The 19,991-nt window shown below is 32.1% G+C and overlaps 1 protein-coding gene across 1 annotated transcript; it reads right to left on the reverse strand.

Moving 5' to 3' along the window:
- Nucleotides 1-17,916: 17,916 nt before the first annotated feature.
- On the reverse strand, nt 17,917-19,632 carry LOC116406028 (probable protein arginine N-methyltransferase 6). The gene is made up of 3 exons (XM_031889724.1): nt 19,418-19,632; nt 18,579-18,697; nt 17,917-18,499 (listed from the first exon to the last, which is right to left on the reverse strand). Exons 1-3 carry the CDS (start codon nt 19,550-19,552, stop codon nt 18,478-18,480), a joined length of 276 nt encoding a protein of 91 aa, XP_031745584.1. The 5' UTR covers nt 19,553-19,632; the 3' UTR covers nt 17,917-18,477.
- Nucleotides 19,633-19,991: the final 359 nt, after the last annotated feature.

Raw genomic sequence — 19,991 nt, forward strand, 5'->3', positions numbered from 1 at the left:
TCCCCAAAGAAGTACATAAAGTCCTTGAAGAATACAAGGACGTCATGCCCGCCAAGTTACCGAAGAAACTTCCTCCGAGAAGGGAAGTAGATCACGAAATTGAGCTGGAACCAGGAGCCAAACCACCCGCTATGGCTCCCTATAGAATGGCCCCTCCAGAACTCGAGGAGTTAAAAAGGCAATTGAAAGAGCTCCTCGAAGCTGGCTACATTCAACCTTCGAAGGCCCCATACGGTGCACCTGTGCTCTTTCAGAAAAAGAAAGATGGGTCACTGAGACTATGTATCGATTATCGAGCCCTCAATAAGGTGACCATCGAAAACAGGTACCCTATACCGCTGATCGCCGATTTATTTGATCAACTTGGTAACGCCCGATGGTTCAGTAAGATCGATCTGAGATTAGGGTACTACCAAGTAAGAATCAAGGAAGGGGACGAGCCAAAAACAACATGCGTAACCAGGTACGGTGCTTACGAATTCTTAGTAATGCCCTTCGGGTTAACTAATGCCCCGGCCACTTTCTGCACTCTCATGAACAAACTCTTCCAGCCATTCCTAGATCAGTTTGTTGTTGTGTATCTGGATGACATTGTAGTATACAGTCGGACCATGGAAGAACATGTTCAACATCTCAGACAAGTATTCCAGGTACTCCGCGACAACGAGTTATATATAAAGCTGGAAAAATGCTCATTTGCTAAACCAGAAGTGGAGTTTTTGGGACATTGGATTAGAGAAGGCAGGTTAATGATGGATCCATCAAAGGTACGTGCCATACTTGATTGGAAACCCCCTACTAAAATCCCGGAGTTGCGATCATTTTTAGGGTTCGTGAACTACTATCGTAGATTCATAAAGGGGTACTCAAATGTTGCTGCACCCCTCACCAACTTACTAAAGAAAAGCCAAACCTGGCATTGGAGTGGGGAATGTCAGCAAGCCTTTGACAGATTGAAGGAAGCCGTCTCGAAAGAGCCCGTGATGACCTTGGCTAATCACACCAAACCATTTGAGGTGCACACCGATGCATCAGACTTTGCAATAGGGGGCGTCTTGATGCAGGAAGGCCATCCTATAGCCTATGAAAGTCGCAAACTCAATGATACGGAGCGACGATACACCGTGCAAGAAAAGGAGATGACTGCTATCGTCCACTGCCTACGAACGTGGAGACACTACCTATTAGGCAGTAAATTCACGGTGATGACAGACAATGTGGCAACCAGCTACTTTCAGACACAGAAGAAACTCACACCAAAGCAAGCTCGATGGCAAGACTTTCTTGCCGAGTTCGATTTTCAACTACAATACAAGCCGGGCAAAGCTAATGTAGTTGCTGACGCCTTAAGTCGAAAGGCAGAGCTTGCTGTTGTTCCTACTGCCATGATCTCAGAATCCAACAAAAGAATCAAGGAGATCTTAGCAGAATGGAAGACACAAGGGAGAGGAGTCCCCAGTTATAACGAATATTTAATTGCTTGGGAAGGACTACCCGAAAGCGAAGCAAGTTGGGAAAAGGAAGACACCCTATGGCAATTTCAAGATGAAATCAGAAGATTTCAAGAAAGCACAACGGGGACGTTGCGAAATCGAGTGGGGGAGGGTGTCACGCCCCAAAAATGACCCAACAGATTTTTCGCAAATTAAGGCTCCTTAGCATTGCCCAAGAGGAGCCAACCAAGTCCCAAGCAGTCCAAAGACCCAAGGAAGAGGAGCAAGTTCACGCCAAGCCTATGACACGCCAATGTGCAGGAGATTGGCGCGCGCGGCCCTGTAATGACATGGGCGCGCGCGCGCGCAAGGGCGGCAGGCAGACAAGCGGACGCGCACGGAAGCGGACACGGAGCACACGGAGCGCGCGGAGAAGCATCCGGGAACCTCTCGAAGGTTCCAGAAGAATCGCGAGCGGTCGAGAAGGCTCGCGAACACGTGCGAAGGCGCGCGCACTCCAGACGCACGCAGACGCGCGCGCACGACACGCCTCCAGAAGGCCCGCGCGCGCGCCAGACGGCCCCAGACGCTTCCAGAAGCTTCTGGACAGTGTCATGAGCGCTCGGGAATGTTCCAGATTGCTTTTGCCGACCTTGTAAGGCGGTTTAGGGCTTGTAAATAGATTGTATACTTCTATAAATACCCCAAAGGGGTCCATTTGTACAAACAACACAGAATCCTTGGGAATTCATCAACAAAGCTCTCTTAAGCATTTTATCAAACACCTTGTCTAAAACTCTTTGCCTACTTCTTACCTACGGATTTCCTTCTTCCTTAGTTTGTTCCAACAAGTCCAATTACTCTTAGGCTTACATTGGTGCAACCCCAACACCTTTGTGTCGCACGTTGGTTTTGTGATTAAAATAACCACGTGACACTTAGCCACCTTCTACTTGCATGAACCACCATTTTGCATGCTAAGGACACCTGGAAACCACTTAACCGACTGTCCAAAATGCCTAGAAGCACTTTTAAATGGCTATCCTTCACTTCTTCCTCGCCAAGTGTAATGCCTCCTCACCAAACTAACCTTTAATCACCTTGGACGCAAACCTCTTCTCGCCTAAGCTTGCTTGCTCGCAAAGCACAAAATAACCTCATAACTTCTTCAAATGCTTAGCCAAAACGCCAAGACATATCTAGCAAGCTTCCTCACCTAGCACTAAACGCCTAGGACATTCTTGTAGACCATCTCGCATAGCAACTTCCACACAATTGCCTCCTAACTTGGCACAATGCTCGAGATAACCTCTTTAGAGGTTTTTAACAAACCATCTCGTCTAAGCCAACCAAAACGGCTAATCATCACAAAACACTCAACACCATGTACAAATATAACCTCTCTAACACTTAGTCAAATTTTAACATCAACAAGTTTCTCTTCTTCTTTCCCTTTTGGGTTGCCAAGTAAAACCTTTCTTACTTAGCTAAATTTTACTTTCTTCTTCCCACCTAACAGAGGAAAACAACACTAAGCTTCTCAAAACACTTCACACTTAATATTTTAGGGAGTTCAAGAACTAGGGTTTACAGTCGCCGTCACACCTCCACATGAACACATGGAGTGACTGTGGAGTGGAGCTTGACATGGATACTTCCTCCACTGTAGTTTTGAGTTGTCCAAGGAGAGAGACAACATCCCAACGCACTATCCCCTTTGATCAGCATATTGTGTTATAGTTAGAGACCATTGGATTTCTTAGGGTTTCTTGATTCATGCAGTTGATTGGCACCTTATTATTGCTTTAGTAAAGCATTGGAGACCAGATACCTACACATTTCATATGCCTTATGGGGAATGTACCATCACGTTACGATCCAGTTGGTGTTATCGGTGGCATTTCATATGCCTTATGGGGAATGTACCATCACGTTACGATCCAGTTGGTGTTATCGGTGGATCAATAGCTTTTTGTGGGATCGTTAATGTATAATGTGAAGTTTCCTTGAAAGTTCTACTGCCTGACATGAAAGGTCAAATGTTGAGTTTTCCATGGTTGGTCGAACAATTCACATAATTGCCACCAGATGCTGGCATTGTGAGCATCTAAAGATATACTCGTGCATACATTACCGCCCGACATGAAGGCCTTTTGTTTACCGATAAGTTAAATACCTTGGTACACTTTATGTTTCTTTTGCTTTTAAGTAATTTTGATCAAGTTGGTACGTACTCTAAGGTCCCCGTATGCCTTGCATGGCTTTATATGGAATTGTGTCGAGCTAGTAATGCATAATCCTTAAAAATAGTTGGGCCACTAATGCTATTGCAAGTATGAGCATAAGGTAGATTTTCTATTGAAACACCACAAGTTGCATTTCAGACTCCATTTGCTCGACCTTTAAGTTGCATTACAGACTTCATTTGCTCGACCTTTAAGTTTCATGTATTATTTTATCTATATATTATTTTTTTATAAAATTTGCATTATGTATAACTTATTATTAATTTTTTCACACATTAGATGAAGTTGTGTTCTACCTGCATCGAAATAATATGCAAATATGTTGTTGATGTTGGGATTGATGCCCTAAATCTTGTGATTTTGTAGTTTGTAATTGTATATATTATACAAACATTTTATTTATCTAATAAAATAAAGTGTGTTATTTTATTTGACATTTAGTTGCACTAACCCACAAAATCAATAAACTAACATCCAAGGTTATCTTATGTAACCTAAACATATATGTGGAGACATACAAGTGGATTATGTTTAAATGATAACCTAAATGGTCAGTAGTAGATGGATAAGGTTGAATACCTTATTCTGGTGACACTACGAATACGACCTGCTTTGTAGTTGTTAAAATTGTTGTAAAGTGCGACAAATGATTTGATCCTAATCATTCATGTCGAGACATTAGAGCAGGGGTATTCTATACAAAAAGTCTGTATAAGATCAGACCACGAAATGAATAGTCTCTCTTATTAACACCGTTACTAGTTAAGACTACATTTCACCAAGATGACCATAGGTGACTTGACCTGAATCTTAAGTGAGTTGTGAACTCTTGCCTATGAAGGCAGTTCTTTGATTTGCATGGGTGAGAGTGACCTATATCGCCGACTCAATAAGCCTACCATTTTGGGGATTCGTTTGATTAGGGAGCTGGGAACACAACTACACAAGAAAGAATTCACTCATTCTCTATAGATAGAGTAAGTAGAGAAATTGCTCTCTTAAGGGCTGATTTCAAGGCTTGAACAATGTGGCGCCACACCCTCTCTTGGGCCGAGAGGAGTTTCGTTATAGTGGGACTATAACTATTGTTCATTAGAGGAATTGGTGGTACTTAAGGAGTTAGATGTAACTACAGGGACAAAACGATAATTTTTGGCCTAGCTGTACTTATGAGCAATTTGTGAAGGGTCATTTCACTGTTGATTGGTTATATCTAATGGACACAAAAATATATCTACAGTAAGAAGAGTGCAACTATTGGTCTTTAGTGGAATGACTGATAGTTAATGAATAGTGACTAATTTAATTAAAGAATTAATTAATCTCACATCAATGGAGCTTTAATCTGTAGGTCCATAAGGTTCCCTTGTTAGCTCAATAAAGATAAATGAGAATCAAATTTATTTTGGTTTAATTTGAATCGTTCAAATTGGTTAAAGGAAATAAATTGTATATGATACAATTAATATAATGAATTTGATACATTATAATATTATGAGAGAAGTTAATATTTGAATATGATTCAAATAATAATAATATGGATTCGATTATATTAGAAATATAGATCATATGAGAAGATCTAAACCATTGATTATATTATATATGATACAATATAAAATTAATATTATATGAGATATAATATTAAATTAATATTATATGAGATATAATATAATTTGAATTTATATTATATTTAAATTAATATTAATTCAAATAAAAGAATAACTCGGAGTTATTCTAGGTAATGGGAGAGGGAGAAAATTATTTTGATAACTTCCCTCTCCATCTCTTTTCATATCTTTTGGTTAAGATATAAAGGGAGGTGAAATTTAAAAAAAAAAAGAAAACTCTCTCTCCAAAAATAGACAAAGGGTGTGCAAATAACTTTCCCTTTCAAACAAAAACACAGAAGCCCCACAAACTCTCAGTGTTTTTTTTTATCTTGAGCATAACAAGGAAGATTCTGTGGTGTTGATCGTGGTGTTCATTAGAAAGTTCGAGATTTATTGGGAGGTTCTACAAATGTTAGTTTTCTTTCTTCTTATCCTCCATAGGAGCAAGTTTAGGTTTTCTCTATGTTTCAAATTGAAATTCTTTTGCACGGCGTTCACACGCTTCCGCTACGGGAATTACATTCCTTCAGTTGATGTATCAACAAATATTTGGTCAATTGATGCACACTCAAGTAGTAAAGTATTATATGAACGTTGTCTACTTATGTTTGTTTTTTTTTTTTTTAACAGATTAATTGGACACCATACACATATGATATTATGACATTGCTACCTGATCGATGTTATAATGGTGAAGATTGAGGTTTGGACTTGCGCGAGGCTTATGATATGCTTCTATATTGTTGAGTGGCATTTACCAGATCCTGCGTTGTGACAGTTTGATATGTTGCAAATCCAACCATCATTGTGCTTTACATACCTAACATTGCATTAAATTGATTTAAGAGGTAAACACGATCAAAATTATGGTAAGATTCATGATGAGTATATCATGAGTTGACATACACGTCATGATCATTGCGCACATGGAGAAGCAACACATGAGTCAACTGTATCAGTATCAGATGACTATTTTTCTTGGTACAAGTCAATTATACGACATTTCTTACACTCGATGACGTTTACTATTATTGCATGGTATGAATTTTAATATGATTTGTTTTCAAATTGTATAACATGCACATTATTTAATTACATTATTTGCAATCATTCACAATAATTTTGTTCAACATGTACACAATTACTTGATGGAAAACAATTTGCACGATTTGAGTTCAATGTGTGATCATACCTTGGTAAATGTAGAACATATTATTCAGTAGACAAGACGACTCAATGATGTAAATACAAATCGAAGACGTGTTCAACAGAGACGACGACGACATGGCGAAGTTGTTGGAAAGCGAGATTAGGATCTTGCTTTAGTTCGTAAATGTAAATTTTAATTCATATGAACTTCAATTTTAAATGTAGAATTATACGAATTTGCATTCTTATTTGCACCAAAATCATACTTCAAATAATAGGTTAATTTGGGAATTTGTAATTTTTTTAATCCAATCACCATGCAAGTTATATATATATATGAGATTTCAAATGAGTATGAGTTTTCAAACAACATGTATATTAGACTAAAAATAACTATGAAATTTCATGAAACACCTTGCAAGTTTCATGAAATGTTTTGTTATAACTTTTACAACTTCTTTTAATCTAATCCCCAGTTTTTAGGCACGTAGACTTTGACGGATTAAAGGAAGTTATATACGTGGTACATGACTTTCTTTAATTAAGTCACTTGTCTTTAACCACATAAGCTTTGACTCGGTTAAAGAAAGTAGGCCACTTGCTTGCCCACAAAAATCTCTCTATTTTTTTACAATAGTTTGTCCTTCTCCCTTATTTTTTTTGAAAAAAACATTATTTTTTTTATGTATTTTTGATATAAATCTTGGTAAGATTTTTAGATCCTTTTGTAACAAATCTTATTTTTGTTGTTGAAGTCCTTCCTTTACTGTTATAATTTAGAAAAAAGATACAGTTTTTTTTTTTGGTTGAGTTTTGAGTTTAATTTCAATTTAGTTCTTAAGTTTCAAAATCTACAATTTTATCCTTGTCATTTGAATTTTGTTTCAATTTAGTTTCTAAATTTCAATATTTACATTCTTAAACTCAATTTCACTAAATACTTATTATTTTTTGTTTTTATGGTTAATGTATTTAAAATAGGAACATTTTTAAAAATAACAAAAAAATTAAAATATTTACAAGCTATAGCAAAATTTTGGATTCTATCATTGATAGTCTTTTATCACTATAGCATATCAATGCCTATGTGATAGAATTTGCTATAGATAGTAAATAATTTGTAAAATTTACTATTTTAAAAATTCATCTTTAAAAGATTTAAATGAATTATAATTAAGAGACATTTTTCAAAATAACAAAATGAAATAAAATATATACAATATATCAAAATTTTGGATTCTATCAATGATATACACAAATAGATTTTTATCACTATCTATCAATATGATTGATAGAAACACATCAGCGTCTATTATTGATAAAATCTGAAATTTTGTTATATTTTGTCAAATTTTTCATTTTTTACCATTCTCCTATAATTAATTAAATTTTACTATTTTTCATCAATTTTAGAATTAAATTTAAATTTTTACTTAATAATTACTTTAAATTAATTAAGAAAACATTGGCATGGATGTTTGTTTGTAACTAAGTATTTAATGAAGATTGAAGTTAAAAATGTAAAGTGTTGAAACATACAAACTAAATTGAAACAAAACTCAAATTGAGAAGTATAATCGTAACATTTTGATATTTAGAAATTAAATTGAAACTAAAATCAAAACTTAAACATTAAATACATTCGGAAACCTAAATTATAAATAGAAATTAAACAAATAATAATAAATAAAAAAACTTAAGAACTTAAAAAAGTGTATAAGATTTCAAGTGTGCCCATTAGAAAGAGATGCTTTGTTTAAATAATGTATAGTTTTTTCTTAACTTCATACACCAAATCAACTACAAGTTTTTTCTGAAAATATGAACTCCAAAATAATTGTGTTTTGTGGTGTGTACCAATACTTTCAATGGCTTTTTATTAAAAGCCAATAAAATTTGGGAAGATAGGCCATGTGTTTGTTTGTCCATTTACATAAATACAACTCTTGGAGTTGAGTGGAGTTGTGAAAATAGAAAAAGAAAATGTTTTATTTTTTGTTTAAAGAAGAAGAAGAAAGGGAAAATATTTTATTGGTGGTATATACATGCATGAATGCATTAGAAAAAAGAAATAGTGTTAGGCTTTTGAGTAAAGAGACCATTAGAAAAGTTTGCATTATAGACTTATTTAATAACATTTAAAAGTTGTAGTTAGTTGTTACACCATATACTTTCCATTTAAATGCAAAACAATGAAGCACTTATGAAAGCAAATATAGTTTGCTTTTCATGAAACAATTTAATATGAAAATGTGTGTAAAGAAAGAGGAGGGGCAAACAGAAGGAATGTTCATCTTTCAAATCAGTAATGTGTCAAAAGTAGAGCAACCATCCTATTTAATTAAGGACACCTAAATATGTAATTTCTATTCTTATTTTATTTCAACCCTTACTTGCAAGTATTTGCGACTATTAGTAGATATAGAATAACGATAAAATAAATATAAATCTTCCAAAATCTACATTTCACTTCTCCAGTTTGTTATTCATAAATATAAATAGATCATATGGATAGACTTCAAATATCTTTTTTTTATTAAATTAATTTTTTCTTTTTTCTTTATATATATTTAAATATCTCAATCTCCATCTTCAATTTTTCTTATTAAATTCATTTTTTTAATTTAATTTAATTCTTTCAAAATTGTACATATATTTTTTTTTTCCAATTTTCAATATTTTTTTAAAAAAATCTATATATTAAACAAATGAAAATAGTAATAATTAAATGGAGTTGAAGTTACTCAAAATTTAATATATATATATATATATATAAAATATTTCAAAATATATATATATATTAAATATCTCAGTAATTTCAACTTCTCTTTATTATTATTATTGCTATTTTTATTTGTTTAATATATTTTTAATAACATACTTTGTTAATATATGAGTTTTTTTAAAAGAATTGAAAGTTGGAAAAAATTATATGTATAATTTTGATTAAGAAAGAATTAAATTCAATTAGAAAATGAATTTTAAAAGAAAAATTGAAGATGTAAGATTGTGATATTTAAATATATAAAGAAAAAAATAAAAAAGTAAATTAATTTAATAAAGAAATATATTTTTAGAATTTGAATGTTTAATATATATATTATATTATATGTGGGTATGTATATATAAATAAATAGAAAAAGTAAAATGTGTGGGACCATGTATATAAATAATAAAAAAAAATTTGGGGTCTAGTGTAGTATATATAAAAGTAAGAAAAAATAGAATATGTGGAGTCCACTGTATGGAAATCGTGTACTTGATACACGACTTCATCTCAAGTCATCTATTTTTAAAAATAGTTTTACACCCAACCTATTTTTGACATATGTTTCAAATTTTACATTATTTTTAAAAACGAAAATATTAGAAAATAGTACCATGCAATTCTTTTTCTTTTTTTGTAAAGATGGAAAAATCTAGATTGACGTTTTGATAACGTTTAATAGTGATAGAAAATCATTATTGATAAATTTGTTATTACTGGTAGACCTATATGTCAAATGATATGAATAGATTCATATGAGTTAAGGCTTCTATCACTAATAGTAAAATTTATCAATGATAGATTTTACCTAACATAACAAGAACCTGTATGTTAATTTTATCTTCTGGTTGCCTTAACAATGCACAAGCTTCAAACATAGAGAAGAAAGTCACAAAATGGAGTTATCAACAAAATATTGTTGAGGCATAACCCTTCATGATACTATAATTATCAAACCACTTGAGGGCTTTTCTTTTTTTTTGTATGGATAGCTCTTTTTTTTGGGTCAAATGAAATTTGACCTTATGATTTAAATCTTATCGAAAGTTGCCTCTAACTTACATTAGTTGCATGTAAAAGTACCATTTTGTTCTCAAATCATACATGAGGATTTGGAGTTGAAACGAATTCTTGTTTCTCGTTCTAACTTCTAGTTATAACTTCTAGCTTTTTTTTCCTTGCCAGACAAATATAATTTCTTTGATTTTTCTTTTCTCGTTTTAACTTCTATCTTGTTCTTCAGATCAGACACAACTATATTTTTTTTCTTTGTTCAAATTCTTCCTCTCACTTAGCTTACCTTTTCACTTCATCCTCTTGTCTTCACCAAACACAACTACAAATTTTCTTTAAAACAGAAACAATAACCAAGAGAAAATTGTAGCGCAAAGAAGAAGAAAAGTGCATGAGGAGAAAAAAATGACACAAAAAATGGAAAAAAATGATGACACTTGAAAAGCAAAAAAAAATGATAAACAAAAGAAGAAAAGGAAGAAAGAAAAATAAAACATAGAAAAAAATGAAAAAAGAAAGAAAAAGTTGCGATAGGAAGAAGGAAGAAGGAAGAAGTGTCAAATAAAGCTAAAACTTGTATTTTTAACTTGGGTCTATTTTCAATTGGACCTCTAGAAAAGGACACTATACAATTATCCCCTCTCAACTAAAATTCATTTTCTTTTCTACATTGTTAATAAACGACAGATAAGAGGATGATCTTGGGTACATAAGTGAGGACAACTATTTTCATTGGTTTGAAGTCTTTTAGGGTTGTTATACCCAAAGTGGACAATATTATATGGTTGTGGAGATATTTGGGGGGTTTGTGGACAATATTATATCGTTGTGGAGATACTTGGGGGGTTTGTGGACAATATTATATCATTGTTGAGATTTTGGTCTCACTTTCTTTATTTTTAAATTAATTTAATTCAGTTGAGATTGTTTGGTTGCTTGTTATAATATCCATCATTCTTGGGTGGTTTGGATTGGATTGCTTAGTTCATGGTTATTTCATATCATTGGATGAATGGTTGTTATGGGTGGTGAGAGAAGAAATTTTTTCTTTATTTTGTGTGATTGACAATATATCTAGACTGGTGGTAAGTTTCGGTGTACTTCTTAAAAACTATAGTTACAAAACTACACACTAAAGATAAAAAAAATAAAAACAATTCAAGATGGTTTGACGAAGATATTGCAAGTGGTCATTGATTAAGGAGGAGTTGTCCTTATTAATGTTATGACAATTGTTATTGTACAATTATTAATTATGATGTTTGTGACTTAGTCCATGGCTAGCACATTGATCTATGTTTAGAGTGATGTACTCTCAATCATAATATTGTAATGATCAATTACTACACGAGCAATATAATCTCTTATCATGGGTCTAAGACCCCCCGATATAAATGTTGTGTGATCGAACTGGGTTACCAAAGTTTGATGTGCTTTTTGTGCTTCCGTAGTTATTCTTTATGTTATTAACTCACGGTACAACAAACGGTACAATACTAACTAAGTGTGTGTTTTCTCAACCGCCTAATGACAATGATTGCTACTTTAAAGCTAGAACTTCTTTCTCCAAGAACTAATAGCCTAGGTGATATTATGAGTGGGGAGAAAATAATTAATGATAAAAGGGTCTTGGATTCTTAAGAAGTAATGCATACTAGTAATGCGTATACAATCTTTGTTTAAGCTTGTGATAGCAAGATTCAAGCTAGTGTTTCTGAAGTGAAGTTAAGAAGAATAAAGCATGTATTCTAAAGCAAATTCAAGATCTTTTAAGGAAGTGGCTCAACGGATAAAAGCTCTATAACAGCCAAATAATTTAAAGAACCATTTCTCAAATTAATTTTGGAAATCTTAAAATACCGGTACATTGGCAAAAATTTAGAATCAAAATTCTAAATAAATTCTAAGTACGCTTTTAAAGGATAATGTACAAGAACTTACTTTCAATGACGTCTCTGAATTACAAATCAATCTCCAAATTGAGACACCACCGTCAGAGACCTTCCTATCCTCTGGGATTGGTTTGTGGGAACCAATTGGATGGAAAAGACTTACAGATTTTGTAAGAAACTCTTTTTGCATAGAGAAAAAGCTTTTGTTTTTTTTTTAATAAATTTTGTTGAAGAAAACTGATTTCTTCTAGATATTTATAGCTCTCTTTCTTCTTGGATAGGAAAAGAAGTAGAAGAGAATCATGAGATTCTTAATATCAAATCTACTAATTAATTAACAATTAATCAATTAGTTAATAATTAATTAAATTTATTTAATTAATATTTCATTCAAATCTTATTTGAATAAATATCTCTCTGATATCTTATACATTTATATTAATACAATTAATTAAATTATATTTAATTAATATATCTGCAATATCATTTTATAAATTTAACTAAATCAAATTAAATTAAATTATTAATTAATTCTACAATTAATTAATAGCTAAGTTAAATATAAGATATTTAACTTAAATTAAATTTGAATCATATTCAAATATAATTTTCTCATAACCAATAATTTTAATATGAATCCAATTCACATTAATATTTGAACTTATTCAAATATTTATCTCTCATAAATTAATTTTGAATCATATCCAAAATTAAATTTATAATAAAGTTTCACAAACTTTATATTATAATGTATCACTATACATTAAACTAATTCCCTAAGTATATTTGAACATTTCAAATTACAACCAATATAAATAAATCTCATTACCCTTTACGAGCTAGAAAGGGACCTAATGAATCTACAGATCAGAAGCTACAACGATTTGAGATTAATTGGCTAAACTCATTAACCACATTAATCAATATTCGTTAACTGTGTGTACACTCCATAAAGACTCACAGCTGAACTCTTCTCACTGTAGATATATTTCTGTGTCCACGGATATAGACCAATAACAGTAAGTTAGTCCTTCACTGAGTGTTTGTAACACCAGCTAGGTCAATTTACGTTTTACCCTTGGGTTACCTCTAATCCTTAAATATCAGTGCTCCTCCAATGAACAACTTGTTTATGGTCGTACCAATAAACAGAAACCCCTCGTGCCATGGAGAGGGTATGACCCTTTGTTCAAGATCTGGAGACACCACTTAAGGGACACTCATCTACTTACCCTAAAGTAGGGAAGGAGTGAATTCCATCTTGTGTAATTATGTTCCTAGCTCCCCACTCGATCTTGTCCCCAAAATGATAAGCTTATTGAGTCGGCGATCTGACCACTCTCACCCGTACAAATCAATGGACAATCCCTCGTAAACAAGAGTTCATAACAAACTCAGGATTAAGACTAAGTTACCTAGGTCATCCTAGTGAAATAGAAACGTAACTAGTTAACGGAGTTACATCTAGTGGTTACTAATTCGCGGTCCGGTCTTATGCAAACCCATTGTATAGGATACCCTCACTCGCATGTCAACTACACGAACGCGTTGGATCATTGCGTTTGTATCAAATACAAAATTAGCCGTATCAATAGTGTTACCAGAATAAGGTACCCAGCCTTATCCCTATACTATAGACCCTTTAAGCTGATTTTGAACATCGATCTCTATATGTCTCTACATATTGTTTATTGAATTTGGGTTATTAAGACAAAACTAATAATTTATTCAATAGCAATTATTACAATAATAACACTTTATTAATAACGGTCAATTAATTATATTTACAATCTACGAGTTTAATGACATAAATTCCAACAGTGGTCGGATATGCCACTTCTATGAGAAATCTGGTCATCTTAGGCCATTTTGTTATAAGTTGTATGGGTATAACAAGTCTGGACATACAAGAATGAATTATGGCCATAATGAGAAAAATACCTCAAATAAATTTTCTCCCGTTAAGATTGAATGGCAAGTTAAAGTAAAGAAGGATCACAGTAAATGTAATGTTGCATTTAAATTTGTTCATGTTTCTAATTTTGAAGACTAGTATTTTGATAGTGGCTGCTCTAGACATATGACCGATAATTCTCTGTTTTTTTAAAAGAATGCAGCGTTGGGTAGATTACCTTTGGAGATGGACTGAAAGGAGAAGTTGTTGAACAAGGGTACCCTTATTAAAACAATCTATTGATATTTGATGTTCTGAAGGTCCTGCTTGGAAACAAGTGAAGGCCTCTCACAAGTCTGGTGGTAAATGTTATATACATCATGTGTTGGATCTTATTCATTTGGATCTAATGGGTCTTATGTGAAGGGATAAAAGCCCTAGGCAGCGAAAGTTTTTACAAAACTATTTCTCAATTTAATTTGGTAATCCCAAAATACCAATAAATTGATAAAATAATACAGAAACAAAATTAATTATTATAACTTAAATACTAAGCACGCTTTCTAATTATAGATTAAAAAAGAAAAACTTACTTAGTTTGACGCCGTTGAATCTAATAAAACTTTAAATTGTGACACTACCCATTGAAGACCTTCCTAACCTCTGGAATGAGATTGGTTTGTGGAACCAATTGGAATGGAAAAATTTAAAGAAAAACCTTTTTTTTTTTTTGTAAAGAGCAAAAACATTGACTTAATTGATTAAGAAAAACAGTTTTGCTAATGCATATTTATAACTCCCTTTCTTTAGGGAGGAGGAGAGAATAATGAGATTTTATTAATTTAAAAATATTAAACTAGTAGAGATTTTAAATCAATCAATTAATAATTAATTAAATCATATTTAATTAATATTTCATTTAAATCATATTTAAATCATATCTCTCTAATATATCTTATAATTTTAATTTGATTTAGTACTAAACTACTAACTAATTCTTTAATTAATTAATATTATAAATTAAGTATCTTATATTTAACTTAAATTAAATTTAAATCATATTCAAATATAAATTTCTCTCGTAACCAATAATTTTAATATGAATATTATTTTGAACTCATTCAAATATTTTAACTTATATTTGGTTGGTCTGGTACAGTTAGTGTAATAGAGAGTTAATGATTCCCCATTTTAGTTTCATTTAATGAGTTGTACATTTTTTGTTTTATGATTTATTTTGTAGTGGTAAAACAATTGAGGTTGATGATATTGTTTTTGACCGATGTGTAAATTTGATAGTTGGCTCAAATCTGGTTGTTTTTTTTTTTTTTTTGTGATTTCTAGGAGGATCTTCAAGGAGACTATTACATTTCTACTCACATTGTATCTAAATAATATAATCTTCAAGGACACTATTACATTGCTCCTATCCTATTTTCGTGGTAATTAAATATGTTCTACTTAAACCCATCTCTTGCTCCTTCATTTTCAAATTCTTCATTCCTTTACTTGGAATCACAGTGAGATAATCAGGGTGATTCCACCTCAGGTTTATATTTGAATGCCACATGTCTCCAACATACAAACCTTTTCCAATTTTCCTTACTATTTATGTTTGTGATGTTTGTGTTATTACACTAAAGTATAAATATTATATTTATGTACATATAATTAACTTAATTAGAATCTTCTTTTAGGTAATGTTCTTTAGTCGTAATACTCTAAATAAGATTTTGTTTTCTTACTAGGTTTGAAAGAATTCATTGGAGCAGTGAAGCCAACTTAGAGCAATTGATTGATATATGATTTTTTGTATGATTGGTACCAAATCTTGGTTCCAATGTACTTATAGGCTTGTTGGTAGCTAAAAATGTCAATGTTTATTCTTTTTGTATGTAAACTATCTTTAACAAACGATGATTATTAGTCAATCCTAGTGTACGAATATTACAAAGTGTATCATAAATATATATATTAAAGTGTATATTATTTGTTTTCATATTGGTGTGATTTAGTATAACCACTTTGTGATTGAACTGATTAGTGTAATGACAAAGCGGCAAGAAGAACAACAAATGTATTCTATTGAAAAAAAAATGTAATTGAGAAATGTACGGCAGAATTTTTTTTCATAATATACGAATTCGTGAAATTTTGTAATTGTCGTCAATATCGAAACAATGACATTTAATTTTATAAAAACTGTCACGGTTGACATATTCTTGACAGAAAAAAAATGTTATAATAAGACAAATTCGTGACATTTTGTAACTATTATCAATTTTGAAACAATGACATTTAATTTTACAAAAACTGTCACGATTGACATATCTTTGACAATTAAGTGGAACTCTAGTACTGAGAAGACTAGGAAGGGACATGGAACCTAAAGTTTAGAAATAGAAAATTTTATTTCATCTTAGGAATAAGAGACTCCATGGAGTCGAGAAATTAACTAAGCTTTAATTAATCTACGATTTGGTTGCCGATGAAAATATTAAGTAGTGGATGTATAGAACATCTAAAGAAACTTGATACAAGACCGAATATGTATAATTTAATATTTGTGCTCATGCATACATCACTATTTTGGTGTGTTGCCACAACATCACTTTTGTTAGTCCATGTTTGATCATCATTGTTTACTGTTTAAATTGTATTTCATTCTTTACTTTGGTTACTTTCAATTTCATTAAGTCACATCCATAAACAATTTAAAATACTTTTACTCATAATACTTTGAGATTATTTACTTCATGGGCAATATATGCTTGCACTTAAACCTAGCTCACTCATATTTTTATCATCACACATTTAGTCAATTACTTGTCTCTACGTTCAATCCTAAACTCAGCAAGACTCTATTTTGGTATATACTTGAGTCTTAATAGAGAAAACATCGAGTTTAACGCAGAGTATTCATTTTTGTTTAGCAACTAAAAGATGACATGAGGCTATAATTTCATTAACCATACTGAACTCAACAACAATTAAATCCTCAAAGAGTTTAGAACAAAAACTTGTGAGTTCTGTTTTTTAAATTATTTAAATTCAAATTAAAATAAAAGTATACATTATTATTATTATTACGAAAAAGGATAAAGAATAGAACATTTAACAAAATATTTTTATTTCATAAAGAAAATGAAGTGTAATAAATTTTATCTTTTACTGTAATAATAGTTCATTATTATTGGTTTAAAAATGAACCGCATAGATATTTTTTAAACTAATTCTCATTCAATCATTTCAACCAAATCACTTTGCTACCAAATCCTTCAAAAAGAAAAGCGATGTTTAACAAAATAAAATAAATAAGTGATTTTGTGATGCTGAAATAACTTTGAAAGATGGTTCAAAAGATAAAATAGGTGAAGAAGAAAAGGCAAATTTTTGGTATCGCATACGACCATTCTATCAATCCACTTTTTGTCCCCCAAATTCAATATACAAACCAATCATATCCCACACATTTATGTCCATTTGTACTTTTAGCAGTTGAAAATAAACTCAATCATAGACTGAAAAGATGGTATGGATGCTTTTTAACACCACCAGTACCAACCCAACAACATATAATAAAATCCAAACTAATTTAACTACGTATGCAACTGCACATATAATAAGCAAGAGAAACAAGCTAGAAGATAAGAGAGTAAATATTAGCTTTACATTTTTTTTTAATATTTGTGACTGTCTTGTATTTGTACTTGGAGTAATCACATATGAGACACCCTCTTATAACATTTGAGTGTGCATGACTCAATCAGTTAAGCCGTTCGAATCCTCTGCACATGTTAAAGTCAAACAAAAAGATAATTCTTTCCTTTTCCTATTGAAATGAAACATCTCGAGCTCCTAGAACAAGAGGACGTGTAAGATTGGATATGGAAGAAATGAATACGAAAAAAAAGTTCACAAATTAATACTTCATTGGTTTCAACTATCATATAACAGTTCATAATTAAGGCATTAAAATGTTAGTACAAGAAGGATGAAGGTATTGAGAGTCATGAAGAGATGAGAGGGAAGCCATCACACTTCTAGTTTGGGTGTTCTACTTTTACACAACGGAAAAATTGAATCATAATAATCAAAAGGCTAAGTCCTATTAGTTGTAATCTCAAAGTAGAGTAACATTACAATAAAAGAATTCTTCATGGAGTTGTATCAATCAATCTCAGCCTACATATCTTTCCCAAAGGAGAGATGACAATGTGAAGAAGGCCAATCAAGCAATCGCAAAGCACAAACACGATCAAGAGTCAACTGTCTTTTAGGCTTTTGGTATGCAATCAACCAAACCAGCCGGCTTCAAGACGCTTCAATTTCTATAAATGTTAGTTTAATAATAGTTCCTACAGTTTTCGGAATGTTACCGTTTCAGGAAGGTTAAGCCTTGAGAAGAGTTAATGGGGACTTCACATCATGAAATAAAGCAAAGAATAGAAATCACCTCATCACCGACTCTTTCACAAAGGACCGCCACCAGAACTACAAGATCAAATATGAAAACCAAATGAGATGCCTAAATCAAAGCAGTGACTGAGAAAATGTACAAAATATAACTCACACGTATTCGAGGCGAATATTCATGAACCGACGGTTTTCTCTGCTTTGTGATAGAGTAACAGAACCTTCAATTAGTTGGTCTTGTTCAACCTCTAATGGGTCATAGAAATAGACTATGGTCTGCAAAAGAAATCAGATATTCTGCTGACCAAAGGGGAATTAAACTATAAGATTAAGACAACATGATTCGAGCTAAATAATGACTATCTGTGTAAGCTTTGAGCAAACAAGGATCTCCACACACTTCACCGCTTTCCCCAAGCACTCATTTATCATGTTAATACCATATAGTTTTAAGGATGTGAAAAGTGGACTTTAGTCAAGAAAAAATAGTCAAGCAGTGTCAACACATACAGACGCGGACAGACACAGACAAACAATTCTAGTACAAAAATATGTTTGATTTCTAGATCTTGGTTTTACTTTTGTATCTACGTACACAAGATGGAAAAATTAATTTCAATATTTAATTTTATATTTGTATGGCTAAAGATTTTTCGACCCTACTTTTCTTAATATTCTTTATTTTAATTTATCTTGTTTTCTATTCAGAAAAAAAGAATCATAAATGGGAGAAACAACTTCAGTCTTGCACTGAAGATTACAGAAGAATTTAAAATATGAGTCATTTTCAAATATAACAAAACGAAGACTTCTATCTCAATGGCACCAATAGAAGTATACACGTCTATCATTGATAAAATCTAAAATTTTGCTATATTTGTAAATATTTTTAACAAGCTTGACACTTACAATAATTCTCCCTCAAATATTGTGTTATAATAGTATTGTTATAATTAACTTTGTTTTAAAAAATTGTTATTATTCGTTATAATGGACCTGTTGCCAATGGGTTGGAGGGTCCTCAGGTGCAGTGGACAGTACGAGTGCGTCATTGGGATTTGCACGCTTCTTCCTCTGGCTGCCATCATTCACTTGATTATCATCAGGATTTGATGGAATTAGACCATGCATGGCAGTACCAGGCCCATAAAACTCCACGTCAAACCAGAATGCAAAACCATGCAAGGGAGCTGGAAATTAAGAAGAGTTCTTAATGGCACAGGCACAAAATTGAAAATCGAAGAACAATATATCAACAGGAAAACTACCCATAACAAGCATAAAATGGATCCATGACATGATAAAAGGATTATTTGGACCCTAAGAAGGCACAAACGATAAATAGTGAAGATGATTAAAACATATCCATATGGTCCAACTTAATGCACGCCATCAATCACACTCCACATTCTACGTAAACAACATAGAAAGCAAGAGGCTATAAGGATTCTCTACAGTGACTTCATATCATATGACAAAACTAAGAAGTTCATGTGTGAATGTACGTGAACACACAAGACAGCAAAGAATGGTCAGAGAGACATTACTCGCATCATTGACTTGAACTTGT

The sequence above is a fragment of the Cucumis sativus genome, unplaced genomic scaffold (assembly GCF_000004075.3).
Source record: "Cucumis sativus cultivar 9930 unplaced genomic scaffold, Cucumber_9930_V3 scaffold54, whole genome shotgun sequence".
In the NCBI taxonomy this organism is placed as follows: domain Eukaryota; kingdom Viridiplantae; phylum Streptophyta; class Magnoliopsida; order Cucurbitales; family Cucurbitaceae; genus Cucumis; species Cucumis sativus.

Excerpts from the sequence above, each read along its gene's own strand:
- LOC116406028 (XM_031889724.1), bottom strand. The coding sequence starts at position 19,552 with ATGCATGGTCTAATTCCATCAAATCCTGATGATAATCAAGTGAATGAT. Across the intron at positions 18,698-19,417 it reads CTCCAACCCATTGGCAACAG|ACCATAGTCTATTTCTATGA; the intron begins GTCCATTATAAC and ends TTTCTTTTGCAG. Across the intron at positions 18,500-18,578 it reads AATATTCGCCTCGAATACGT|TTCTGGTGGCGGTCCTTTGT; the intron begins GTGAGTTATATT and ends TTGATCTTGTAG.